The sequence below is a fragment of the Papio anubis genome, chromosome 20 (genome assembly GCF_008728515.1).
Source record: "Papio anubis isolate 15944 chromosome 20, Panubis1.0, whole genome shotgun sequence".
NCBI lineage: Eukaryota > Metazoa > Chordata > Mammalia > Primates > Cercopithecidae > Papio > Papio anubis.
In genome coordinates this window covers 4,459,481-4,484,110 of record NC_044995.1, presented here as the reverse complement: position 1 = coordinate 4,484,110, position 24,630 = coordinate 4,459,481, and the positions used below count along the sequence as shown (strand labels likewise).

Below are 24,630 nucleotides of genomic sequence, written 5' to 3'. Positions count from 1 at the left end.
TTAAAAATCAAGCTGGAGGCTGAGGCATGGTGGCTGTGGCCTGTAATCCCGGCACTTTGGGAAGCAGACGGGCCAAGATCCTGAGGTCAGGGTCGGGCTCTATCCACATTGTGGTGAAACCCCGTCTCTACTAAAAAATACAGAAAGCCCAGCGAGGTGGTGGCGGCCTGGTCCTGGGAGGCTGAGGCAGGAGGGTAAGTAAACCGGGCCCGGAGCTTGCAGTGAGCTGAGATCAGGCCACTGCACTCCGGCCCGGTGAAGAACTCAGTCTCAAAAAAAAAATCAGTGCATGTGGGCGGTGGCTCCATGTAATTCCCTGCTGGGAGGGCTGGGGGGCAGATCTTGAGGTCAGAGATGGAACCATCACAGCATGGTAACCCAGAGTGTCTACAAAATACAAAATTAACTGGTGGTATGTCTGGCCCTCCTGTAGTCCCTAACTACTCGGGAGGCTGAAGGCAGGAGAATAAAGCGGGCCTGGGAGGTGGGAGTTAACAGTGAAGCCGAGATCCCACACCTGCACTCCAAGCCTGGAGCTGGAAACAGAAATCTCAAGGCAAATCAGCCAAACAAGGTGGTTCCATGTCCCAACACTGGGAGGCAGGAGTCAGGAGATTGCTGAACCCAGGAGGTGGTGACTGGCCACTGTAGCAAGACCCCATCTCACAAAAAAGATAGAATTAGCTGGGCAGGGTGGTGCCTGTGAATCCCAACTGCATGGGAGACTGAAGCCAGGTGCAGGCCCCAGGAGGGTCAGCAGGTCACCTCTTTATTCCAGCCTGGATAGCGAAGTCAGACATGTATAAACAAAATTCAACTCCCCAATTCCCCTCTGGGTTATCTACTCAAAGCTAAGAAAACAGGCCCGAGAGCAAATTGGCTCAAGCTATAATCCCAGCACTTTGGGGCTTGAGGCAGATTGAGATCAAGTCAGTGAGACTATCTGGCTGGTGGCAATCTATAAAAATACAAGAAATGCTTGGGGGCCCGGTAGTGGCTCAAGCCTGTAATCCCAACACTTGGGAGGCCGAGAGGCGGGTGGATCACGAGGTCAGGAGATCAAGACCATCCTGGCGACTGGGTGGCTCCTATATACTAAATGCAAAAACTAGCGGGGCCAGGCCTTGGTGGCTCACGCTCCTGTAATCCCAACACTGGGAGGGTGAGGTGGAAGTAGGATCTAAGATAAGGGATGGGGAATATGGTGAAACCCCGTCTCTACTAAAATAGAAAAAAATAGAGCGAGGTGGTGGGCGCCCTCATGATCCCTTCACCCGGGAGGCTGGGAGCAGGAGAATGGTGAACAGGAGAACAGAGCTTACAGTGAGCAGCGAGGGTCCACTCCCACTACCTCCAGCCACAGGCGTGAGACAGACTAGATCTCAAAAGCAGCAGGCTGAGGTGTGGGCGTCTGAGTCAGCTACTGGGAGGCTAGAGGAGGCGAATGGCGTGAACCCGGGAGGCCCGGAGCCGCAGTGAGCTGAATCCGGCCTGCCTCTAGCCTGGAGCTACAGAAGCGAGACTCCGTCTAAAATGCTTGGGTGTAGTGGTGGGGAGCCCACCATGGTGAGCTACTCGGGAGGCTGAGGCAGAGAATGGTGGCAGAACCCTGGGGCAGGCTTGCAGTGAGCGGGGTCGGCCCTGCACTCCAAGCCTGGGCAGCAGAGGCGGACTCATCTCAAAAAAAAAGAAAGCGAAAATGGGTCCACCAAAATATGTACCCACAAATTTGGGGGCGGTGGTGGGATCACGGTCATGAATTCTGAATAGCCTAGCCAGCATGGTGAGCCCCATACAAAAAGTAAAAATTAGCCAGGTGTGGTGGTGGATGCACATGACCAGCTTTTTCGGGGAGGTTGAGGCAAACAAATGCATGAATGACCCTAACAGCCACGATTCACCTTGTGAGGAAACAACCCAGAAGCCCGTCCAGCTGATGGAGTCTGCATCTGGATCTAGCAGCATAGGATGTTACTCAGTCCTAAAGGAATAGCTCCCGACCCAGGAGGGCTGCAGTGTGGATGGTCTGGAAAAGCAGCAAAGCCAGCCTGCGACTGGTGGCTCAAGCCTGTAATCCCAGCACTGGGAGGCCCGAGATGGGCCCGGATCCTGCGAGTCAGGAGATGGGGACCTTCACAGCTGTGCGGGTGGCTCCGTCTCTGAAATACAAAAAAAAATAGCCCGGGCTGAGGTGTAGCCTGTAGTCCCAGCCTGGGAGAGCTGAGGCGACCGTGAACCAGGGGAGGCCGGGCTTGCAGTGAGCTGAGATCCGGCCACTGCACTCCAGCCTGAAGCGACAGCATGAGATCATTCTCAAAAAAAAAAAAAAAAAAAAAAAAAAAAAAAAGAAAAGCCAGCACAAGGAGTCACATGTACAACTGCATTTATAATAGGATGCCCAGAATGACAGAAATCCACTTAACAGAAGTAGTTAGTGGCTGTCCGAGGCTGGGAGTACAGAAGAATGAGGGACAGTGACTGCTGGAAGTGGGGTGCAGGTTTTCATTGTTTTTTTTTTTTTTTGAACAAAAGAATCTCAGTTCGCCATGGCTGGATGCAATGGCATGATCTTGGCTCACTACTGGCTCTACCTCCCGAGGTTCAACCAACCTCCTGATATGGGATTAAGTGCTGTGCTCCCCTTGCTCATTGTGTTTAGTAGAGACGGGTTTAGTCATGTTGGCCAGGCGGTCTTGAACTCCTGGCCTCAACAATCTGCCGCCTTGGCGTCCTAGTGCTAAACCCCAGGTGTATTCCTACATACCCAACCAAAGGAGTTAATTTTATGGCCTGTGAATTGTATCTTAGCTTTTAAAATATCAGAAGATCTGACTTCGTTAGAAGCTCCACCTGGCTCTTTGCTCCCAGCGTGTCGTCAACAGCATGAGGATTTGATCTGCTGATGTGAAAGTGGGGAGGTCACCAACGGAAGAACTAAAAGCAAAAACAGTTCAAAAGTTTCTTCTAATAACCGTTGGTCAGGATGTGGAGAAACTGGAACTTGTCTACCACGCTGGTGGGCACATAAACTGGGGAAATGAATTGGTAATATCGATTAACGCTAAAAATGTGCCTAGCTGGTACTCCAGTACCTCACTCCTGTATACGTACCCCAAAGACATGCAAAGACGCTCAGCAAAACACGAGCTAGAGTGGCTGGGCACAGTGGCTCCTACCCATCATTTCAGCACTTCGTGGGGCTGAGGTAGGAAGATTGCTTGAGCTTAGGAGTTTGAGACCAGCCTGGACAACATGGTGAAACCCCATCTCTATTAAAAATACAAAAATTGGGCTGGGCGCGGTGGCTTACGCCTGTAATCCCAGCACTTTGGGAGGCCGAGGCGGGTGGATCATGAGGTCAGGAGATCGAGACCATCCTAACACAGTGAAACTCTGTCTTTATTAAAAATATAAAAAATTGGCCGGGCGCGGTGGCTCAAGCCTGTAATCCCAGCACTTTGGGAGGCCGAGACGGGCGGATCACGAGGTCAGGAGATCGAGACCATCCTGGCTAACACGGTGAAACCCCGTCTCTACTAAAAAAATACAAAAAACTAGCCGGGCGAGGTGGCGGGCGCCTGTAGTCCCAGCTACTCGGGAGGCTGAAGCAGGAGAATGGTGTGAACCCAAGAGGCAGAGCTTGCAGTGAGCCGAGATTGCGCCACTGCAGTCCAGCCTGGGCGACAGAGCAAGACTCTGTCTCAAATGGAAAAAAAAAAAAAAAAAATTAGCTGGGCGTGGTGTCGCATGCCTGTAATCCCAGCTACTAGGGAGGCTGAAGCACAAGAATCACTTGCAGCTAGCTGAGATCAGTGGAGTGCAATGGCACAATGTTGGCTCTCTGCAACCGGAGTGCCACAGTACTCTGGTCTGGGTGGTAGAGAAAGACTATGTCTTTAAAAACATGGGCTGGGGCCAGGCGCAGTGGCTCAGGCTTGTAATCCCAGCACTTAGGGAGGCCAAGGCAGGTGGATCACCTGAGGTCAGGAGTTTGAGACCAGCCTGGCCAGCATGGCAAAACCCTGTCTCTACTAAAAATGCAAAAAGTAGCCAAGCACGGTGACTGGCACCAGTAATCTCAACTACTAGGGAGGCTGAGGCAGGAGAATCACTTGAACCCAGGAGGCGGAAGTTGCAGTGAGCCCAGATTGCACCACTGCACTCCAGCCTGGGCGACAGAGCAAGACTCCATCTCAAAACAAAACAAAACAAAACAAAAAAATGCGGGCCAGGCGGGGTGGCTCACACCTGTAGTCCCAGCACTTTGGGGGGCTGAGCAGGGCAGATCTCCAGGTCAGGAGTTCGAGACCAGACTGACCAACAAGGTGAAACGCCGTCTCTGCTAAAAACACAAAAATTAGCCAGGCATAGTGGTTCACGCCTGTAATCCTAGCACTTTGGGAGGCCAAGGCAGGCGGATCACCTGAGATCAGGAGTTTGAGACCAGCCTGGCCAACATGGCAAAACTCCATCTCCATTAATAATACAAAATATTAGCTGCACGTGGTGGCGGGCACCTGTAATCCCAGCTACTTGGGAGGCTGAGGCAGGAGAATCGCTTGAACCCGGGAGGTGGAGGTTGCAGTGAGACAAGATTGCACCACTGCACTCCAGCCTGGGAGATAGACGGAGACTCGGAGACTCGTCTAAAAACAAAACAAACAAAAAAACCCCAAAAAAACTATTTGTACTTATTTGCTTAAATCTGTGTAGATTCTCCTTGGAAGGAAACACTGGCTGTCTGTGAAGAGTTGAACTTAGTGGAAGGTGGTGTTTTTAGCTTGTAGCATCCTGTATATTTAGGGTTTTGTATCCTGTGAGAGTATGGCCATTATTTTAAAATAAAATATGCAAGAGTATTTTAAAACCAAAAAAATTCTGGAGAGAAGCACTAAGTGTGACAAGATGCTGGGCAGTTTTTCACCATAAACTGTTCTTTGCAAGTAATTTGTTGCTATGTGTGGGTATTGTTTTAGATACACAATGTTTCCAAACATGCGGCCCTCAGAGATTTACCAATACGCCCTTCCTCCCACATAAACCAGTTCTCCACGTCCAGCCACTAGAGGGCAGTATGTTATCATACTAAAATGCTTGGAGTGGGACGCGCTTGGATTGAAATTCCAGCCCTCCCACACAGATAACAATTACAAACTCTGGAAAAAACATAGGAAACAATTACCCAAAGGCAAGGCACTGGACGGTAAACAAAAGCAGACAGAGCAACTGGAGGGGACTTGACACTCAGAAAAAAGAAAGAAACTGGGCAAGTTTCTTATTTGTACAACTTTTACTTGGGGATGAGTTCTAGCCCATACCATGACTGGCAGCTAAAACACCAGGAGAGATCCAGTCTTCCTAGCTTGAAGAACTACAGCAAAAGGAAGGTGAGGAAATAAATCTTGGAGAGAGAAGCTGGAGAGAGGGTACCCGGAATGATTTCTATAAACTCTACTCAAATATCTTTTTTTTTTTTTTTTTTTTCAGATGGAGCCTCGCTCTTTCGCCCAGTTTGGAGTGCAGTGGTGCAAGCTCCGCCTCCCGGGTTCACGCCATTCTCCTGCCTCAGCCTCCCGAGTAGCTGGGACTACAGGCCCCCACCACCACGCCCGGCTAATTTTTTATATTTTCAGTAGAGACGGAGTTTCACCGTGTTAGCCAGAATGGTCTCAATCTCCTGACCTTGTGATCTGCCCACCTCAGCCTCCCAAAGTGCTGGGATTACAGGCGTGAGCCACCGCACCCGGCCCAACTCTACTCAAATATCTAGCTGACCCTGAACCACACCTGGCTGCATGGGTACACTCCAAAAAGCCCAGCTAAACCAAAAAAAAAAAAAGTGAACTGGCTGGGCGCGGTGGCTCATGCCTGTAATCGCAGCAATTTGGGAGATTGGGGCAGGTGGATCACCTGAGGTCAGGAGTTCGAGACCAGCCTGGCCAACATGGTGAAACCCTGTCTCTACTAAAAATACAAAAATTTGCTGGGTGTGGTGGTCCATGCCTGTAATCCCAGCTACTTGGGAGGCTGAGACTGGAGAATTGCTTGAACCCGGGAGGTGGAGGTTGCAGTGATTCAAGATCACGTCATTGCACTCCAGCCTGGGCGACCAGAGCAAGACTCCACCTAAAACAAACAAACAAACAAACAAACAAACAAAAAGTAGCTATTGGCCAGGCATAATGGTTCAAGCCAGTAATCCCAGCACTTTTGGGAGGTTGAGGCAGGAGGATCATTTGAGCCCAGGAGTTCAAGACTAGCTTGGTGACATGACAAACCTTGTCTCTATAAAGAAAAAATGCAAAAAATTAGCTGCCTCTAATGGCCCATGCCTGTAGTCCCAGCTACTCAGGAGGCTGAGGTGGGAGTATCACCTGAGCCCAGGAGGTTGAGGCTGCAGTGAATCATAATTTTGCCACTGCACTCCAACCTGGGTGACAGAGTGATACCCTGTCTCAAAAAACAAAAAGAATTTTGTTGTTTAATTTAAAAATAAAGGCCGGGCGCGGTGGCTCAAGCCTGTAATCCCAGCACTTTGGGAGGCCGAGACGGGCGGATCACGAGGTCAGGAGATCGAGACCATCCTGGCTAACACGGTAAAACCCCGTCTCTACTAAAAAAATACAAAAAACTAGACGGGCGAGGCGGTGGGCGCCTGTAGTCCCAGCTACTCGGGAGGCTGAGGCAGGAGAATGGCGTGAACCCGGGAGGCGGAGCTTGCAGTGAGCTGAGATCCGGCCACTGCACTTCAGCCTGGGCACAGAGCAAGACTCCGTCTCAAATAAATAAATAAAAATAGCCATTGATAGGGTAGCTGCAGAGGCTCACACCTGTAATTCCAGTACTTGGGGAGGCTTAGGCTGGAAGATCACTTGAGTCCAGAAGTTCCAAGAGCATCCTGGCTAACATAGTAAAATGTCTTCTCCACAAAAAATTTAACATTAACCCAGCATGGCACAGTGGCTCACCCCTGTAATCCCAGCACTTTGGGAGGCCAAGGCAGGTGGATCACTTGAGGCCAGGAGTTCAAGACAGCCTGGCCAACATGGCAAAACTCTGTTTCTGCCAAAAAAATACAAAAAATTGGCTAAGTGTGGTGGTGGGCTCCCACGGTCCCAGCTTCTTGGGAGGCTGACACACAAGAATTACTTTAACACGGGAGGTAGAAGTTGCAGTGATCTGAGATCATGCCACTGCACTCCAGCCTGGATGACAGAGCAAGACTCTGTCTCAAAAAAAAAAAAAAAAAGCCCAGCTTGGTGATACGCACCTGTAGTCCCAGCTACTCTGGAGGCTGAGGTGGGAGGATAGCTAGAGCTCGGGAGATCAAAGCTACAATGAGCTATGTTCTCACCACTGCATGAGGCCTCATACACACACTGGGGCCTCACACACACACACAAAGCTATTGTAATAGCTATTATAACTATACTAAAGAGTCTAAATGTTTATAATGCATACAACGACAGGAAGTGTCAGTGAATAAATAATAAAAAGGAATAACATGGAAATTCTAGAACTAGTAAGCACATTTGGCAAGTTCACAGCATATGAAGTTAATATCAAAATAATTCTGTTTTATATATTGGAAGCAAAAACTTGAAATATGAAGTTAAAAAGCATTTTAATTTGCTATAGCAGAGGAAGAAACCACGATACTTAGGGATTCATTTAACAACAACAACAAACTGAAAACTACAAAACATTGATGAGATAATTAAAAGACTTAAAGCAATGTGGAGATATACCGTGTTTATAGATTGGTAAACTTAATAGTATTAAGATGTCAGTTCTCTCCAAACCGTCTACAGGTTTACAATCTAACCCTGGGTTATGTCTATCTCCTTTCCCAAGAGGGAAAAAAAATCTATTAAATATGAGGGGATGGACCTATGGGACTTTAGTCTTATAAAGGAGATATTTTTTTCTTAGTTCCTTATGATTTTTTTAATTAAAGAGCCTTAGTTTTAGACCAGTTTTAGGTTAATGAAGAAGTGAGTGCAAAGTACAGAGAGTTTCCATATGCCCCTTCACCCCACCCTCAGTTTTCCTTACTAACATCTTGCATTAGTGTGGTACATTTGTTCTAATCAATAAGCCAATATTGATATATTAACTCAAGCCCATGGTTTATATTAGAATTCATTCTTTGTGTTGTACATTCTGTGAGTTTTGTGTAATATATAATGACATCCATCTATCATTACAGTATCATACAGAATGGTTTCACTACCCTAAAAAATAAGGGGGATTTTTTATAATGTAATTTTCTTTGTTTTGTTTTGTTTTGTTTTAGATGGAGTCTCACTGTCTCGCCAAGCTGGAGTGCAGTGGCACGATCTTGGCTCACTGCGCCTGGCCTAATTTTTTTTTTTTTTTTAAAGACAGGGCTGGTGGCCAGGCGCGGTGGCTCATGCCTGTAATCTCAGCACTTTGGGAGGCTGAGGTGGGTGGATCACGAGATCAAGAGATCAAGACCATCCTGACCAATATGGTGAAACCCCGTCTCTACTAAAAATACAAAAACTATCTGGGCATGGTAGCACGGGTCTGTAATCCCAGCTACTCAGGAGGCTGAGGCAGGAGAATTGCTTGAACCTGGGAGGTGGAGGTTGCAGTGAGCCAAGATCCCACCACTGCACTCCAGCCTGGGCAACAGAGCGAGACTCCGTCTCAAAAAAAAAAAAGCAAAGAAAGAAAAAGAGAGATGCCGTCTTCATGGAAGATCATCCCAGGCTGGTCTTGAACTCCTGGGCTCAAACAATCCTTGATTAATCCTTGGGATTACTGGCGTGAACCACTGCGCCCAACCCGACTCTTAAACAACTCAAAGCTGTTTATAATCCTTCCTCTGCTCATTACACTCCAGCGGCTCTCATTTCACTCAGAATAAATTCTGTCCCCCTCTCTCTCTGGGTCTCTGTTTCCCTCTCTCTCTGAGTCCCCATCCCCTTCTCTCTGGGTCTCTGTCCATCTCTGTCTTGTCCCACCAAACAGGGACCACCATGACCTGCCTGCAGGGACCTGCAGAGTCTGGCCGCATGCCCCATCTGCTTTCAGTTGACCTTCTTCCCCTGGCTCATGCCCTTCCAGCCACTCTAGCCTCCTTGCTGCCACACCAGGCCCACTCCTGCCTCAGTGCCATTTTACTTGCTCTTCTCTCTCCCTGGAGTGCTCTCCCTCCACATCTCTCCGTGGCTCCCTCCTTCACGCCATTTATCATTGAGACCTTTCCCGGCCACTCAGTCATCAGAGCATTGCCACACTGCTACACGCTTCCCCTGCTTCACAGCGTCTGTCACGCCGTGCCATATTTTAGGTCGCTTTGTCTCTTCTTCCCCACAGAACTGGGGCTCTGTGAGGGCAGGGCTTCCTGTCTGGTTTGTGTGCTGCAGAGGCCAGACTTTTTTTTCCTTTTTTTTTTTTTTTTTTTGAGACAGAGTCTCGCTCTGTCACCCAGGCTGGAGTGCAGTGGCACCATCTCAGCTCACTACAACCTCCAGCTCCCGGGTTCAAGCGATTCTCCTGCTTCAGCCTCCAGAGTAGCTGGGACTACAGGCGCCCGCCACCATGCCCGGCTAATTTTTGTATTTCTAGTAGAGATAGGATTTCACCATGTTGGCCAGGCTGGTCTCGAACTCCTGACCTCAGGAGTTTGGAACGCCTGCCTCGGCCTCCCAAATTGCTGGAATTACAGGCGTGAGCCACTAGGCCAGGCCCAATTTTGTTTGATGTTTGTTTTTATACCCAGAACGCCCTCCAATCCCTCCAACACCCAGCTTCAAATGCCTGGTCCCCTATTGCATGCCTCAGCCCCCAACTCCCAGTCACAGCCCCCAAACCGTCTCCAGGGCCCCTTTCCGCTTCATAGAGACAGGCAGACAACAGACAGACACAGACACACAAGGTCCCGGCGCTGGCTTTTATTGGCTCCTGGCAGGGAGGAGGTGTCCCAGGCCGGGCCAGGCAGGAGAGGGCTGGGGCCAGGGGAGCTTCAGTCTGTGTGGTGGAGGCTCAGATTCGGAGCTGGAGGGGTTGGTGGCGGTTTTTAGAGGCTGAGCTTGGGGTCAGGGTCCCTGGGTCTGGGCTGGGAGACTCAGTCAGAAATAGGTGTTGCTTATCCTCTGGGACTGTGACGGCCCCTCCTTGGGGTTGGGGGTATGACAGGGACAGAAGCTGACCCAAGGGTTTCCTGAGAGCTCATGAGCAGGAGGATGCCAGGGACTGCATCTGCCTCCTGCAGGGCCTGGACAGGGAGGGGCCTAGACCACGGCGGCCCCTCCTTGGGTCACTGTGTGGGGCCCTGAGGCTGTGGCAGGTGCATGGGGCTCGGGTTACTGTGCGGGGCCCCTGAGGCTGTGGCAGGTGCATGGAGCTCACAGCTCATCGTGGTGCCGGGTCAGGTCCTCGCCATAGTTGGTGGCCTGACTGCCCACAAACATGTTCCAATTACCCAGGATCTCCGCTTTGCTCAGCCGCCCATCCTGGAGGGAGGGTCAGGGTTCAGAGGGGACAACACAGCCCTGCTTTCGAAAGCCCTGCCCGCATCCAAGTGTGTCCCCAAGTCTCTGGAACCCTTCTCTCTGGGCCTCTGTCCCTTTCTCTGAGTCTGTCCCCCTGTCTTGGTCCCTGTCCTTCTCTCTTTGGATCTCTGGGTCTCTGTCCCCCTCTCTCTCTGGGTCTCTGTCCTCTCTCTCTGGGTCTCTGTCCCCCTCTCTCTGGGTCTCTGTCCCCCCTCTCTGGGTCTCTGTCCCCCTCTCTCTGGGTCTCTGTCTCTCTCTCTCTGGGTCTCTGTCCCCCTCTCTCTGTGTCTCTGTCCTCTCTCTCTGGGTCTCTGTCCCCCTCTCTCTGGGTCTCTGTCCCCCTCTCTTTTCCTCTCTCTCTGTCCTTCTTTTTTTATCACACCTAAAAGGGACGCTAAGCTCCAGGTCCAGGTCTTACTCATTTCTGGGGGCTGGCATGCGATGCCCACCCGCCCCTGCCGCGGCCGCATCACTGCACCTTGTCCGTGTCGCTCTCGTGCAGGAGGTGGTTGGCTTCCACCAGGGGCTGGTCCTGGGCCGGGGGCAGCACCCAGTGGCCCACTTCACTCCCGTCCAGGTGCCCGTCCTTGTTCAGATCCCGGAAGTCCCGGAACTGCTGCCTCTCCGTCTGCACCCACGCCGGCTCCTCCTCCCCAGGCTCGGCGGAGTACAGATCCGCTGGGGGACGGGACAGAGGGGACAAGGTCAGGGGCATTTCTGGGGGTCTAGTGGAGCTGGGGGCTGATCCTGGCTCTGATACTTCCTGAACCAGGCCCTTGAGCAACTCACTACCCTCTCTCCCGCCTCAGCTTCCTCTTCTGTTTCAATGGAATTAGTAACAAAACCTGACTTACAAGCAATCATTTATGTTTTTACAGGTGAAATTCATTTGATGGGTTGATTGCATGATTGATTGATTTCATTGATACACATGTGAAGTAGTGTGTGCATTGGGCAAGGCAGTGCCTGGCAGAGAGTAAGCAATGTCTATGCAGGAGGAACGTGCGAGGGTGTTTGGGGCCAGTTAGCAGGTGACAGATATGCCAGGTGCAGTGATGACTGTAATCCAACACTTTGGGAGACCCAGGCAAGAGGGTCATTTGAGGCCAAGATTCAAGACCAATCTGGGCAACATAGCAAGACCCTGTTTCTACAACATTTTTTTTTTTTTTTTTTTAGATGGAGTCTTGCTCTGATCACCCCCCACCCCACCCGCCCCGGGGAAAAGGGGAAAAACCCCCTTCTTTAAAAAAAAAAAAAAAAAAAAAAACGTTTTTAAGACGAAATTTCGCTCTTGTTGCCCAGGCTGGAGCACAATGGCACAATTTTGGCTCACTGCAACCTCTGCCTCCCGGGTTCAAGTGATTCTCGTGCCTCAGCCTCCCGAGTAGCTGGGATTACAGGCACGTGCCACCATGCCCAGCTAATTTTTGTATATTTAGTAGAGACGGGGGTTTCACCATCTTGGCCAGGCTGGTCTTGAACTCCTGACCTCATGATCCACCTGCCTCAGCCTCCCAAAAGTGCCAGGATTACAGGCGTGAGCCACCGCACCCGGCCTGTCTTGTCAATTACTTCATCCCATTAAGACTTCATCTTAGCCGGGCGCGGTGGCTCAAGCCTGTAATCCCAGCACTTTGGGAGGCCGAGGCGGGCGGATCACGAGGTCAGGAGATCGAGACCATCCTGGCTAACATGGTGAAACCCCGTCTCTACTAAAAATACAAAAAACTAGCCGGGCGTGGTGGCGGGCGCCTGTAGTCCCAGCTACTCGGAGGCTGAGGCAGGAGAATGGCCTGAACCTGGGAGGCGGAGCTTGCAGTGAGCCGAGATCGCGCCACTGCACTCCAGCCTGGGTGACACAGCGCCGAACCCCAACCTCAAAAAAAAAAAAAAAAAAAGACTTCATCTTCCATTCCTCAGCTCTATCAGGCAGAAACCATCACTAGCCTCCATTATACAGATGACACCTGAGGCCCAGTGGGTTGAAGGAATCTGCTAAAGACAATGGGAAGAAGCAGGGCTGGGACTTGAACGTTTGGGCTCTGGCGCCTATTTCTTAACTCCTCCCTACAGTAACATATCAAAATGTAGAAAATAATACAAAATTAGCCGGGCGTGGTGGTGCACACCTGTAGTCCCACCTACTCAGGAGGCGGAAACAAGGGAATTGCTTGAACCTGGGAGGCAGAGGTTGCAATGAGCTGAGATCTGCCACTGCACTCCAGCCTGGGCAACAAAACCAAGACTGTCTCAAAAAAAAAAAGAGAGAGATGGGGACAGCTGCCGGCATCTGGGGCCTGTGACCTCCTTGTGTCAGGGCCTGTCCTGTGTACGGGAGAAAGCTCGGGGGCATCCCTGGGCTCCATCCAGGAGATGTCAGTAGCATCCTTTCCCCACTAGAAGTGACAACCAGAAATATCTCCAGAGGCCACACTGGGCCTGGAGTCTTAGCTACTTGGGAGGCTGAGGTGGGAGGATCCCTTGAGCCCAGGAGGTCAAAGCTGCAGTGAGCCAAGATCACCCCACTGCACTCCAGCCTGGGCGACAGGGCAAGACCCCATCTCTCTCTTTTTTTTTTTTTAGAGATGGAGTTTTGCTCTTTTTGCCCAGGTTGGAGTGCAGTGGCACGATCTCGACTCACTGTAACCTCTGCCTCCCAGGTTCTAGCAATTCTCCTGCCTCAGCCTCCTGAGTAGCTGGGATTACAGGTATGCACCAGCACGCCTGGCTAATTTTGTATTTGTAGTAGAGACTGAGTGTCACCATGGTCAGGCTGGTCTCAAACTCCTGACCTCAAGTGATCCACCCACCTCAGCCTCCTAAAGTGCTGGGATTACAGGCGTGAGCTACCGCACCCCGTTTTTATTATTATTTTGTTGAGACACAGTCTCACTCTGTCACCCAGGCTGGAGTGCAGTGGCGCGATCTCAGCTCACTGCAATCTCTGCCTCCCAGGTTCAAGCGATTCTCATGCCTCAATCCCCTGAGTAGCTGGGATTACAGGCACCTGCCACAAAGTCTGGCTAATTTATGTACTTTTTTAGTAGAGACGGGGTTTCACTATGCTGGCCAGGCTGGTCTCAAACTCCTGACCTCAGGTGATCCACCTGCTTCGGCCTCCCAAAGTGCTGGGATTACAGGCGTGAGCCACCACACCTGACCCTGGCTAATTACTTTCAATTTTTGTAGCTGGGATTACGGGCACCTGCCACCATGCCCGGCTAATTTTTGTATTTTTAGTAGAGACGGGGTTTCACCATCTTGGCCAGACTGGTCTCAAACTCTTGACCTCATGATCCACCCATCTCAGCCTCCCAAAGTGCTGGGATTACAGGCGTGAGCCACTGCTCCCGGCCCGACCCCATCTCTTAAGAAAAAAAATAAAAATGTTCTCTCAGCCAGGTGTGGTGATTCACACCTGTAATCCCAGCTCTTTGGGAGGCCAAGGTGGGAAGATTACTGGAGCCCAGGAGTTCTAGCCCAACCTGGAAAATATAGTGAGACCCCATCTCTATTTAATAGAGACAGACACACACACACACAGACATAAAGAAAGACAGTGACAGAAAGAAAGAAAGAAAGAAAAGATAGAAAGAAAGAAAGAAAGAAAGAAAGAAAGAGAGAGAAAGGAAGAAAAGAAAGAAAGGAAAAGAGAAGAGAAAAGAAAAGAAAAGAAAAAAGAGAAGAGAAAAGAAAAGAAAAGAAAAAAGAGAAAAGAAAAGAAAGGAAGGAAGGAAAAGAGAGAAAGAGAAGGAAAGAAAGAAAAATGATTTCTCGGTCAGCTGGTGGCTCAAGCCCAATTCCAGCACTTTGGGACACCGAGACGGGCGGATCAATGCAGGTCAGGAGATCGACCATCCTGGCTAACACGGTGAAACCCTAATCTGTACTAAAAAATACAAAAAACTAGCCGGGCGAGGTGGCTGGCCTGTAGTCCCAGCTACTCGGGAGGCTGAGGCAGGAGAACATGAACCTCGGGAGGCGAGCTTGTGAAAGAGCTGAGATCCGCCACTGCACTCCAGCCTGGGCAGAGCAAGACTCCTCTCAAAAAAAAAAAAAAAAGAAAAAAAAAGAAAAATGATTTATCATGCAGGATATGGTCAGAAAAAATAAAAGAATAAACAATGTTTTCGAACTTAAAAAAAAATTCCCGGCCAGGCGTGGTTGCTCATGCCTGTAATCCCACCACTTTGGGAGGCCAAGATGGGCAGATCACCTGAGGTCAGGAGTTCCAGACCGGCCTGGCCAACATGGTGAAATCCTATCTCCACTAAAAATACAAAATTAGCCAGGCGTGGGCAGGCACCAGTAATCCCAGCTACTTGGGAGGCTGAGGCAGAAGAATCTCTTGAGCCTGGGAGGAGGAAGTTGCAGGGAGCCAAGATCATGCCACTGCACTCCAGCCTGGGCAACAGAGCAAAACTCTGTCTCAAAAAAAAAAAAAATTCCTTGTTAGCTTTCTCCTTGACTAAGTTTTTTGCCCACTATGGGCAAGGACAGTGGCAGGGGCCCAGGGAGAACTCAGGGGGTATTGTGAGGGTCTGCCCAACATCCCATGTAACAGGAAACACAGTGCTGTGCAGACGCAGGTTCAAGACCAGCTTCCTGACCCCCCTCCTCAACTAAACATAGCCCCTGAGCCTTGATTTTGTAGAAACTCCAGACCTCCAAGAAGGGACTTTGTCTGTGTTATTGTGTGCTGCAGCCTCAACCACCTGTATGCAGTAGGTGCTCAGTAAGTGTTTCCTGGGCCTGGCACACAGCAGGTGCTCAATAGATGCTTTTGCTGTCTGGTATACAGTAGGTGCTCAATAAATGTTGGGTGGCTGCATGAACTCAAGCAGTGAGTGCCCCTGCCCCCATGTCTGAGGGCCAATGCTCTGACGATGGGTGATGTACCTCCGGCTGCCCCCACCAACGCTGCCCATGCCTGAGAGAGGACAGGCATCCCGGGGAGAAATTGGGGCCCACTCACCAATGTACTCCTCCACCTGGACATAGCCATCTTTGTTTCTGTCCAGGTCCTCCAGGGTTTCCTGGGGAGAGAGAGGCATTGAGGCTGGGGGCCAATGCCCCTGGCTCCTGGGGGAGGCTGGACCCCTGGGGCAAGAGTGAGAGGTTCTCTGGGAAATTTAGCTCTGGGCAGCTGTGGGGGGCAGGCAGTAGAGCAGTCTCAACAGGCGGCATGGGGGAAATGTGCGGGCTTTCTGGGATGTTATGATACAGGCACTACCTGCATTTATGGGGCGAGAGCTCGGAGGCCCCAGTGTCCAGCAATGCACAGGTTTGTTGCACACAAGGAGAGCTGTCCTGGGTCCCTAATAACTTGCTCAAGCCCCAGTAAACACCCTTGAAGGGGAGAAGCTCCTTTACGTTTTAGCAGAGCCTAGAAACTACCTCTGCTTTATGTGTAAACATGCTGTACTTTGGGGGTTCTTCTAACACACTTGACACCTCTGCTCCTTGTTTTTGTGCCCTTCTTGAGCAAAATGACTTTTGTTCCCCAATTTATATCCAGACTCATTCACTATAAGACTGTGGGGTGGGCTGGGCTGGGCACAGTGGCTCACGCCTGTAATCCCAGCACTTTGGGAGGCCGAGGCGGGAGGAGAGATTGAGCCCAGGATTTCGAGACTAGCCTGGGCAACATGGCGAGACCCTGTCTCTACACAAAATTTAAAAATTAAAGGCCAGGCATGGCTGGGCACAGTGGCCTCCGCGCCTGTAATTCAGCATTTTGAGGCCGAGGTGGGCAGATCACAGGTCAGAGATCGAGACCATCCTGGCTAACACGGTGAAACCCCGCCTCTACTAAAATACACACACACATCGCACAAAACTTAGCCACACACGCCGTAGTCCCAGCCACCGAGGCTGGCAGGAGAATACATGAACCCGGGAGGCGGAGCTGTGTGAGCCAAGATAGCACCACTGCACTCCAGCCTGTGACAGATGGTGACTCCGCCTCAAAAAAAAAAAAAGGTCAGCTGGGGTGGCTCACACCTGTAATCCCAGCACTTTGGGAGGCCGAGGCGGGCGGATCACAAGGTCAGGAGATCGAGACCATGGTGAAACCCCGCCTCTGCTAAAATACAAAAAATTAGCCGGGCTGCTGGCGGGCGCCTCTCTGTAGTCCCAGCTACCTCGGGAGGCTGAGGCAGGAGAATGGCGGAACCCGTGGGAGGCGGAGCTTGCAGTGAGGCCGAGCGAGACCTCGGCCTCAAAAAAAAAAAAAAAAAAAAAAAAAAAAAAATTAGCCAGGCATGGTTGCCTGATGGTCTCAGCTTCTCAGAAGGCAGAGGTGGGAGGATCACTTGAGCCCAAGAGTTTGAGGTTGCAATGAGCTGAGATCGAGCCACTGCCCTCCAGTCTGGGCAACAGAGTGAGGCCCTGTCTCAAAAAAAAAAAAAAAAAAAAAAAAAAAAAAAAAAAAGGTAGGAAATTTAAAAAAACCTTCTTCTACAGAACAAAGCACATTTTGGTGTCAGGCATGGTGGCTCACGCCTGTAATCCTAGCACTTTGGGAGGCCGAGGTGGGCAGATCACCTGAAGTCAGGAGTTCAAGACCAGCCTGGCCAACATGGTGAAATCCCATCTCTACTAGAAAAAAAAATACAAAATTGGCCGGGCATGGTGGCTCATGCCTGTAATCCCAGCACTTTGGGAGGCTGAGGTGGGCGGATCACCTGAGGTCGAGTTTGAGACCAGCCTAACCAACATGGAGAAACCCCATCTCTGCTAAAAATTAGCCAGGTGTGGTGGTGCAAGCCTATAATCCCAGCTACTTGGGACGCTGAGGCAGGAGAATTGCTTGAACCTGGGAGGTGGAGAGTGCAGTGAGCCAAGATCACACCACTGCTCTCCAGCCTAGGCGACTGAGGGAGACTATATCTCAAAAAAAAAAAAAAGAAAAAGAAATTGTATAGGGTGGGGCACAGTGACTGTCTGAGGGAAAGTTGGGGGCCTGGACCCCAAATATGAGCACAGGGAGGGGGAGGCCAGACGAGGAGAGATCAGACCCCAGGGGTCTGAGAGTGGAGGTGGGAAAGGTCACCCTCCCCTGACCTGTGCTTGTGGCCTGGGTTCCCTGGCAAGATGCTGGAGAGCCAGGTGACTGCCTGCCCCAAGATCTGTGCTGGGAAGCAGGACCGGAACCAGAAGACTGGGTTCCCGGAAGGGTGTGGGGGGCAGGGTTCCCCAGCCGCCACTCACAGCAATCACGATGTCCCTCATGTGAGGGAACTCCTCAGGGTGCAGGAAGGCCGTCAGCTCCTCCCGAGTGGCCATCGAGTCCCCATCCTGGTCGGCCACCCGGAAACGCCGCTCGTCCCGAGCCAGCATCTTTTTGTAGGTCTCAGCGTCCTCCACGTCATGGAATTCTTCACCTGGGGAAGGAAAGGTCTCAGTGAGATGAGCCTTAATGGAGGAAACGCCAAGCAGGTTAAAACAAAGTAAATCCTACTGGACTACAAATATTTCTGTGGAGTTAATAATAAGTATATATCAATAGGCTGGACGCGGTGTCTCACGCCTGTAATCCCAACACTTTGGGAGGCTGAGGCTGGCGGATCACTTGAGGTCAGGAGTTCGAGACCAGCCTGGCCAACATGATGAAACCCCATCTCGGCCGGGCGCGGTGGCTCAAGCCTGTAATCCCAGCACTTTGGGAGGCCGAGACGGGCGGATCACGAGGTCAGGAGATCGAGACCATCCTGGCTAACACGGTGAAACCCCGTCTCTACTAAAAAATAAAAAAAAAAATTAGCCGGGCGAGGTGGTGGGCGCCTGTAGTCCCAGCTACTCGGGAGGCTGAGGCAGGAGAATAGCTTGAACCTGGGAGGCGGAGGTTGCAGTGAGCCAAGACTGCGCCACTGCACTCCAGCCTGGGCAACAAGAGCGAAACTCCCTCAAAAAAAAAGTATATATCAATACTTTATATATAATTTTTATGTGTATGTATTATATAAGTATATAATATATAATATATAATATTAGTGTGTATATATTTATTAATTTTTAATTTTTCTTTTTTTGAGATGGAGTCTCGCTCTGTCACCCAGGCTGCAGTCCAGTGGCCCAATCTCGGCTCACTGCAAGCTCTGCCTCCCGGGTTCATGCCATTCTCCCACCTCAACCCCCTAGCTGACTATAAGCACCCAAGCACTGCCTGCTTAATTTTTTGTATTTTAGTAGAGACAGGGTTTCACTGCCTTAGCCAGGGATGGTCTTGATCTCCTGACCTCGGATCCACCCACCTTGGCCTCCCTAAAGTGCTGATTACAGGCGCAGCCACCGCCTCAACCTGTTTTTATTTTATTTTATTTCTTATTTTATTTTATTTATTTATTTTTTTTTGAGACGGAGTTCTGTCACCAGCTGAAAGTGCAGTGGTCGATCTCAGCTCACTGCAAGCTCCACCTCCCGTGGTTCATTCTCCTGCCTCAGCCTCCCGAGTAGCTGGGACTACAGGCGCCCGCTATCTCGCCCGGCTAGTTTTTTGTATTTTTTAGTAGAGACGGGGTTTCACCGTGTTCGCCAGGATGGTCTTGATCTCCTGACCTCATGATCCACCCGTCTCGGCCTCCCAAAGTGCTGGGATTACAGGCGTGAGCCACCGCGCCCGGCCTATTTTTTATTTTTTTACTTTTTTGAGACACAGTCTCCCTGTGTCACCCAGGCTGGAGTGCAGTGTTGTAATCTCGGCTCACTGCAACTTCCGCCTCCTGGGTTCAAGCGATTCTCGTGTCTCACCCTCCAGAGTAGCTGTGGTTACAGGTGCATGCCATCACACCCAGCTAAGTTTTTTTTTTTTTTTTTAGTAGAGATGGGGTTTTGCCATGTTGGCCAGGCTGGTCTCTAACTCCTGATCTCAAGTGATCCACCCGCCTCAGCCTCCCAAAGTGTTGGGATTACAGGCATGAGCCATTGCACCCAGGCTATATAACATATTATATCCACACAATAAATTAGCTAACTCGTGAGAGATTATATGCTAAGCTCTTTATGTAAAATACTGCATGTAATCATCACAAAAAGCAGGTACAGTGGGTTTTTCCATGTGTTCTACTTTCTGAATGCAAAAACTGATTCCCGGAGAGAAGAAATAACTGATCCAAGGGTGTGGAGACAGGAATGATGGACTTTAAGTTGATAGTAGCCCTTTTGGCCCCAGACTGAGGCTGTGATGGGGTAGCTTACAGGGACTGAGATGGCTTGACTGAGAGGAAGGGAAGGGCATTGTAATTGGAGGGAACAATATGGGCAGAGGGTAGAGGTTTGAGGAGTGTGGTGAGTTCAGGAAAACCACAGAAGATCCATTTGGGGCAGAAAATGCAGAAAAACAAACCTACAGGTGGAGATGTCCGGGCTGAGGAGTGGGACTGTCTCCTGGGGGCCCAGGAAGGGGAGGGAGGGGCAGAGTCAGTGCTGGGTGTGAAGACTCCCCTGGAGCCCTGTGGAAGACAGGCTGGAGGGGGAGGCTGGGGCCAGGGACAGAGAGGAGAGGGGGGAGGGAATGAGGGCTGTGTGTGTGTGTGTGTGTGTGTGTGTGTGTGTGTGTGTGTGGAGGGGTGGGCCACTGGGGCTGGGGCTTGGGACAGAAAGGAGGGATCTGAGAGTCGGGGGCAGAGTAACTGGCTTTGGGGTTCTCAGGATGATGTCACGGAGGTTAGGGGTCAGGATGACAAAGCATGGAAAGTAGGTGTCCTTGGCCGTGATCTGAAGTTCCCTAGTCATACTGTCACATTGTCATAGAGGTAGCAGGTCCCAGAATAAACTCCCTGAAGGGAGCCTGGGTAGCTCAGTTGGTAGAGCATTGGACTTTTAATCTGAGGGCCCAGGGTTCAAGTCCCTCTTTGGGCGTGTTCAGTGGCTTTTAGCATCTAATTCTGACTTCATGTTTGAAAAAAAGATCGTTTTTAGTATGCAGCTAAATACCAGAAAAATAAGCAAACGAAAAACAAAAAAGAGAAGCCAGAGGTGAGAAAGTGAAGATCTCAGTGATGGGCTCCTAAAAGTGGGTAGAGCCTGGTTAGGGGCCAGGGACTCCGGGTAAACGGGTTCAGGTTCTCAGAATGAGGCGGTCCAGAGGTCGGGGTAACGTTGTATGGGGAGCAGGGTCGGGGGCTCGCCGCGTACCGGGCGCGTAGTGGCCATAGGTGGCGTTGCGCAGCTCCTCCCAACCCACACGCCCGTCGCGGTCCGTGTCGTACGTGTCCCAGGCCGCGCTCACCGAGTCCCGTATGTGCCGCTGCTGCGTGTGCGCGATCCACGCGCGAAGCTCGGCCAGCGATACCCAGCCGTCGCCGTCCCCCGCGCGGTCCATGCGGTCCACGATCCGCCTGCGAGCCGGGGCGGGCACAAGTCAGTCTCTGGTCCCGCCCCAGGCCCCGCCCCTCGCACGGGGCCACGCCCCCTGGGACACATCGGATCCGCGGGTGAACTGGGGAGGGACGCGTGTCAATTTCGGGACCAAACCCAGCGGAGGACCCTCAGCCTAGGGTCCACCCCCGGGACAAGTCACGCCCTTCCTGAAAACGAGCGGGCCTGCTGGGAGCACTGCGTGGGAGAGACCTACGACGATGCAGGGCCACCCTCTCCGCGCCGGCCCCGCCCTCGGCCTGCACGTGCTGCACCTCTAGCTGGGCTGAGCTGTGGTGGTGATGGGGAGCGCGGCGTCGCACTGCGCCCCTTGCCAGGGGGGCCCTGTTCCAAGACTGACTTTGAACCCAGACAGCCACGGCCACACCCCCGAGCCCCGGCTGTCTCAGGCCCCGACCCGCCCCATACCCCGCCCCCTTACCAGGCTGCGCGTGTCAATTTCAGGCTCCTATCCCTCCAGCCCTGCCCTGCGCTGCGCCTGGTGGCTTTCTCCTGCCTGCTCCCGGCTGAATCAGGCACTGCCCGAGGACCATCACCCGCAACCCCAGGGGCTCGGTCTCTCTATACCCCTCCCCATGCTCCTCGGGGCTCCTGTGCCCCTCCCCGTCACATGTCAAGCCACTTAGGTTCCATCTCGCCCCTTCTCTCGGGCCACGCTTGTCAGCTCCCCGGCCCTTCTCCTCTCCATGTCAGGCCGGTCCCTCGCCCAATCTCTAATTAACAGAGACTACATGGAGCCCTCCTCCCTGTCACCGTCCCTAGACCCCCGCAGCCCCCTCCCTAAGGTCGAAAATCTGAGACAGAAAAAAAAAAAAGAAAGAAAGAAAATCTGACACAGCAGAGCCCTCTCCAGGCCTGCCTGAGTCACCGCCCCACCTCCCGCACCAGGTGGTCTCTGCTCCGGTCTGTCAAGGGCCGACTCTGTCCCCAGATTCACACCCTTCTCTGAAGTTACTGCTGTTGTTAAGAGCTTGGGCTCCACAGCCAGACATTTTAGGTCCAAATCCAGCCACTTCCTCTTACTGGCTGTGTGACTGTGGGCAAGTGACTTAACCTCTCTTGTGCCTCGGTTACCCCTCTGTAAAACAGAGAGAAAAAATGGTACCTACCCCAAAAGGGCAGCTCTGGGGAATAAATGAGTTTGGCCACGGAAAGCACTTAGGACAGGACAGGCGTGGTGACTCACACCTGTAATCCCAGGCTTGGCAAGCCAAGAGGGGCGGATCGCTTGAGATCAGGCCTTCCAGACCAGCCTGGCCCACATAGTGAAACCTCATCTCTATTAAAAACACAAAAATTAGTCGGGCGTGGTGGCCCGAACCTGAAATCCCAGCTACTCGAAGGCTGACACGGGAGAACTGCTTGAATCCAGGAGGTGGAGGTTGCAGTGAGCCGAGATAGTACCACTGCACTCCAGCCTGGGCAACAGAGCGAGACTCCGTCTCAAATAATGATAATAATAATAATATAATAGGCCGGGCACGGTGGCTCACGCCTGTAATTCCAGCACTTTGGGAGGCCGAGGTGGGCAGATCACCTGAGGTCAGGAGTTCAAGACCAGCCTAGCCAACATGGTGAAACCCAGTCTCTACTAAAAATACAAAAATTAACTGTGTGCAGTGGTAGGTGCCTGTAATCTCCACTACTTGGGAGGCTGAGGCAGGAGAATCGCTTGAACCCAGGAGGTGTAGGTTGCAGTGAGCTGAGATCTTGCCACTGCACTCCGTCCTGGGCAACAAAGTAAGACCTTGTCGCAAAATAAATAAATAAATAAAAGGGCCAAAGGTCCTCTTCATGCCTCAATTTTAACTTAATTTGCTTTTCCCAAGGAGAGAAGGTAGAATTTCATTTCTCACAAAGAACTGAAGTTCAGTCCACGCCATTTCTCTGACCCCTGTCAATACCCCGGCAACTCTCTCCCAAACCCCACCTCCGAACACGCCCCAACCGCATGTCTCTCCTACCCCAGACGGGCCTGGCTTTCCTCTGGGGTGAGTTGGTCGAATTCCTTGGCCACTTCCCGTCCCAGGAAAGCCTCATGGTCGTACTGGAAGTTCCCGTGGGAGTCATCATGGGGGGCGTCGCTCAGGGGGGCCGCCTGGTGCACCCTCCCCTGGCCATGAGGGCCTGCGTCTGGGGACGGTTTCCCCTGGGCCCCGTGCCTCAGTAGCAACAGCAGCAGCAGAAGCGATGCTCGCCACATCATCGGTCCCTGGGGAGTGGCAAAGGCCAGGGGTCAGGGGTTACAGGTATGAGGACAGAGACGGGACAGGAGAATGGCGGGGTGGAGGGGTTACCTAGGACAGGACAGGGAGATGGAAGTTGGCTACAAACTTTGGGGCTCAAAAAGGGCGGGCGATGGGGGAAAAGAGGGCGTGATGCTTAGAGGTAAAGCCACCTATGGGGGGACCGACTCTTCTGACGGAGTCTCAGGGGGTCCCAGACCTGCGAGGGGGAATTTCAGGGAGAGACGTGGCGCACATCCCACGCAAAGTACAGGGCATAGTTGTGGCCAGCCAGAGGTCAGGGAGGCTCCCCGTCATTGCTCCCAGTCCGGACCCTGATCCTCGACCCGAGCCGCCCCGAGCCGCCCTGCCTGGACTGAGGCCCCCCACCCACTCCCTTTACCCAGTCATCCAGCTTCGCTCCGCTCTCCACGCTCGGCTCTGCGTTCCCGCAAAAGTGCCCAATTCGGCCGCTCTCCAGTCAGGCCCCGCCTCTGGCTGCGCAGAGCCCCGCCCCCCGCCCAATGAGCTCGCACGAGTGACTCACGGGGCGGGGCCAACGAGTGCCGGGAAGGCCGCCTGCGCCCCTCGCCACGTCCACAAAGGAAACCGCGGCCTGCCCAGGGAAGGCGGGTGGGCGACGCCGCAGTGACGCGGCCGGGGAGAACTACAACTCCTGTCAGTCGTCGCGGCACTCTGCCGCCCACCTCCAGCTGTTCTAGCCCCAACGCCTCACGGGAAATGTATTTTTCCCCCTCTTTCCCTTTGTCAGGATGGTTTAAGAAAGAGGTGTACGTCCCAACAGTCCTATACCAAAAAAAAAAAAAAAAAAAAAGAAAAAAAAGAAAAAAGAAAAGAAAGAAAAGGAAAGAAGGCCTGGCGCGGTGGCTCACGCTCACGCCTGTAATCGCAGCACTTTGGGAGACCGAGGCGGGCGGATCACCTGAGGTCGGGAGTTCGAGACCAGCCTGACCAAAATGGAGAAACCCCGTCTCTACTAAACATACAAAATTAGCTGGGTGTGGTGGTGCATGCCTGTAATCCCAACTACTTTGGGAGGCTGAGGCAGGAGAATCGCTTGAACCCGGGAGGCGGAGGTTGCGGTCAGCCGCGCGCCATTGCATTCCAGCCTGGGCAACAAGAGTGAAACTCCATCTCAAAAAAAAAAAAAAAAGAAAAAAAAAAGAAAAAAAAAAAAGGACAAGCCGAATCGAGGGGCTGGAGGAAATACCCCATTTCCTCCAAGAGTGAACAGTGCTCCTCGCTCCTCTTCTGCTCCAGCGATTCAGATGGTCAGACAGTGGCCAAGAATTCCTCAAAATGCCTGGCACGGCAGTTATCCAGTAAACCTTTGTAAAAGTTATGAATTAAAAATACATGAGCACAGTAGCTCAACGCCTGTAATCTCAGAACTTTGGGAGGCTGAGGCAGGTGGATCACCTAAGGTCAAGAGTTCCAGACCAGCCTGACCAACATGGTGAAACTCCCGTCTCTACTAA

At 51.9% G+C, this 24,630-nt stretch overlaps 1 protein-coding gene and 1 non-coding gene across 3 annotated transcripts in view; one reads left to right on the top strand and one right to left on the bottom strand.

The window, feature by feature from the left end:
- RCN3 (reticulocalbin 3) overlaps positions 1 to 23,927 on the bottom strand; it is a 29,464-nt gene extending 5,537 nt beyond the window's left edge. Inside the window, exons 1-7 of one of the 2 annotated variants that reach the window (XM_009194981.3) lie at positions 23,535 to 23,922; positions 22,871 to 23,118; positions 20,664 to 20,866; positions 17,739 to 17,911; positions 15,502 to 15,562; positions 11,002 to 11,201; positions 9,909 to 10,484 (exon numbers count right to left, since the gene is read on the bottom strand). In XM_009194981.3, coding sequence (XP_009193245.1) covers positions 10,377 to 10,484; positions 11,002 to 11,201; positions 15,502 to 15,562; positions 17,739 to 17,911; positions 20,664 to 20,866; positions 22,871 to 23,112 — 987 coding nt within the window. In that variant the 5' untranslated portion in view covers positions 23,113 to 23,118; positions 23,535 to 23,922 and the 3' untranslated portion in view covers positions 9,909 to 10,376. Of the gene's footprint in view, positions 1 to 9,908; positions 10,485 to 11,001; positions 11,202 to 15,501; positions 15,563 to 17,738; positions 17,912 to 20,663; positions 20,867 to 22,870; positions 23,119 to 23,534 lie in introns of those variants that run through there. The other variant, XM_021931319.2, reaches the window with a different exon arrangement.
- Positions 20,315 to 20,387, top strand: TRNAK-UUU. Its single transcript has one exon. It is a non-coding gene; the product is annotated as a tRNA-Lys (tRNA).
- Positions 23,928 to 24,630: the final 703 nt, after the last annotated feature.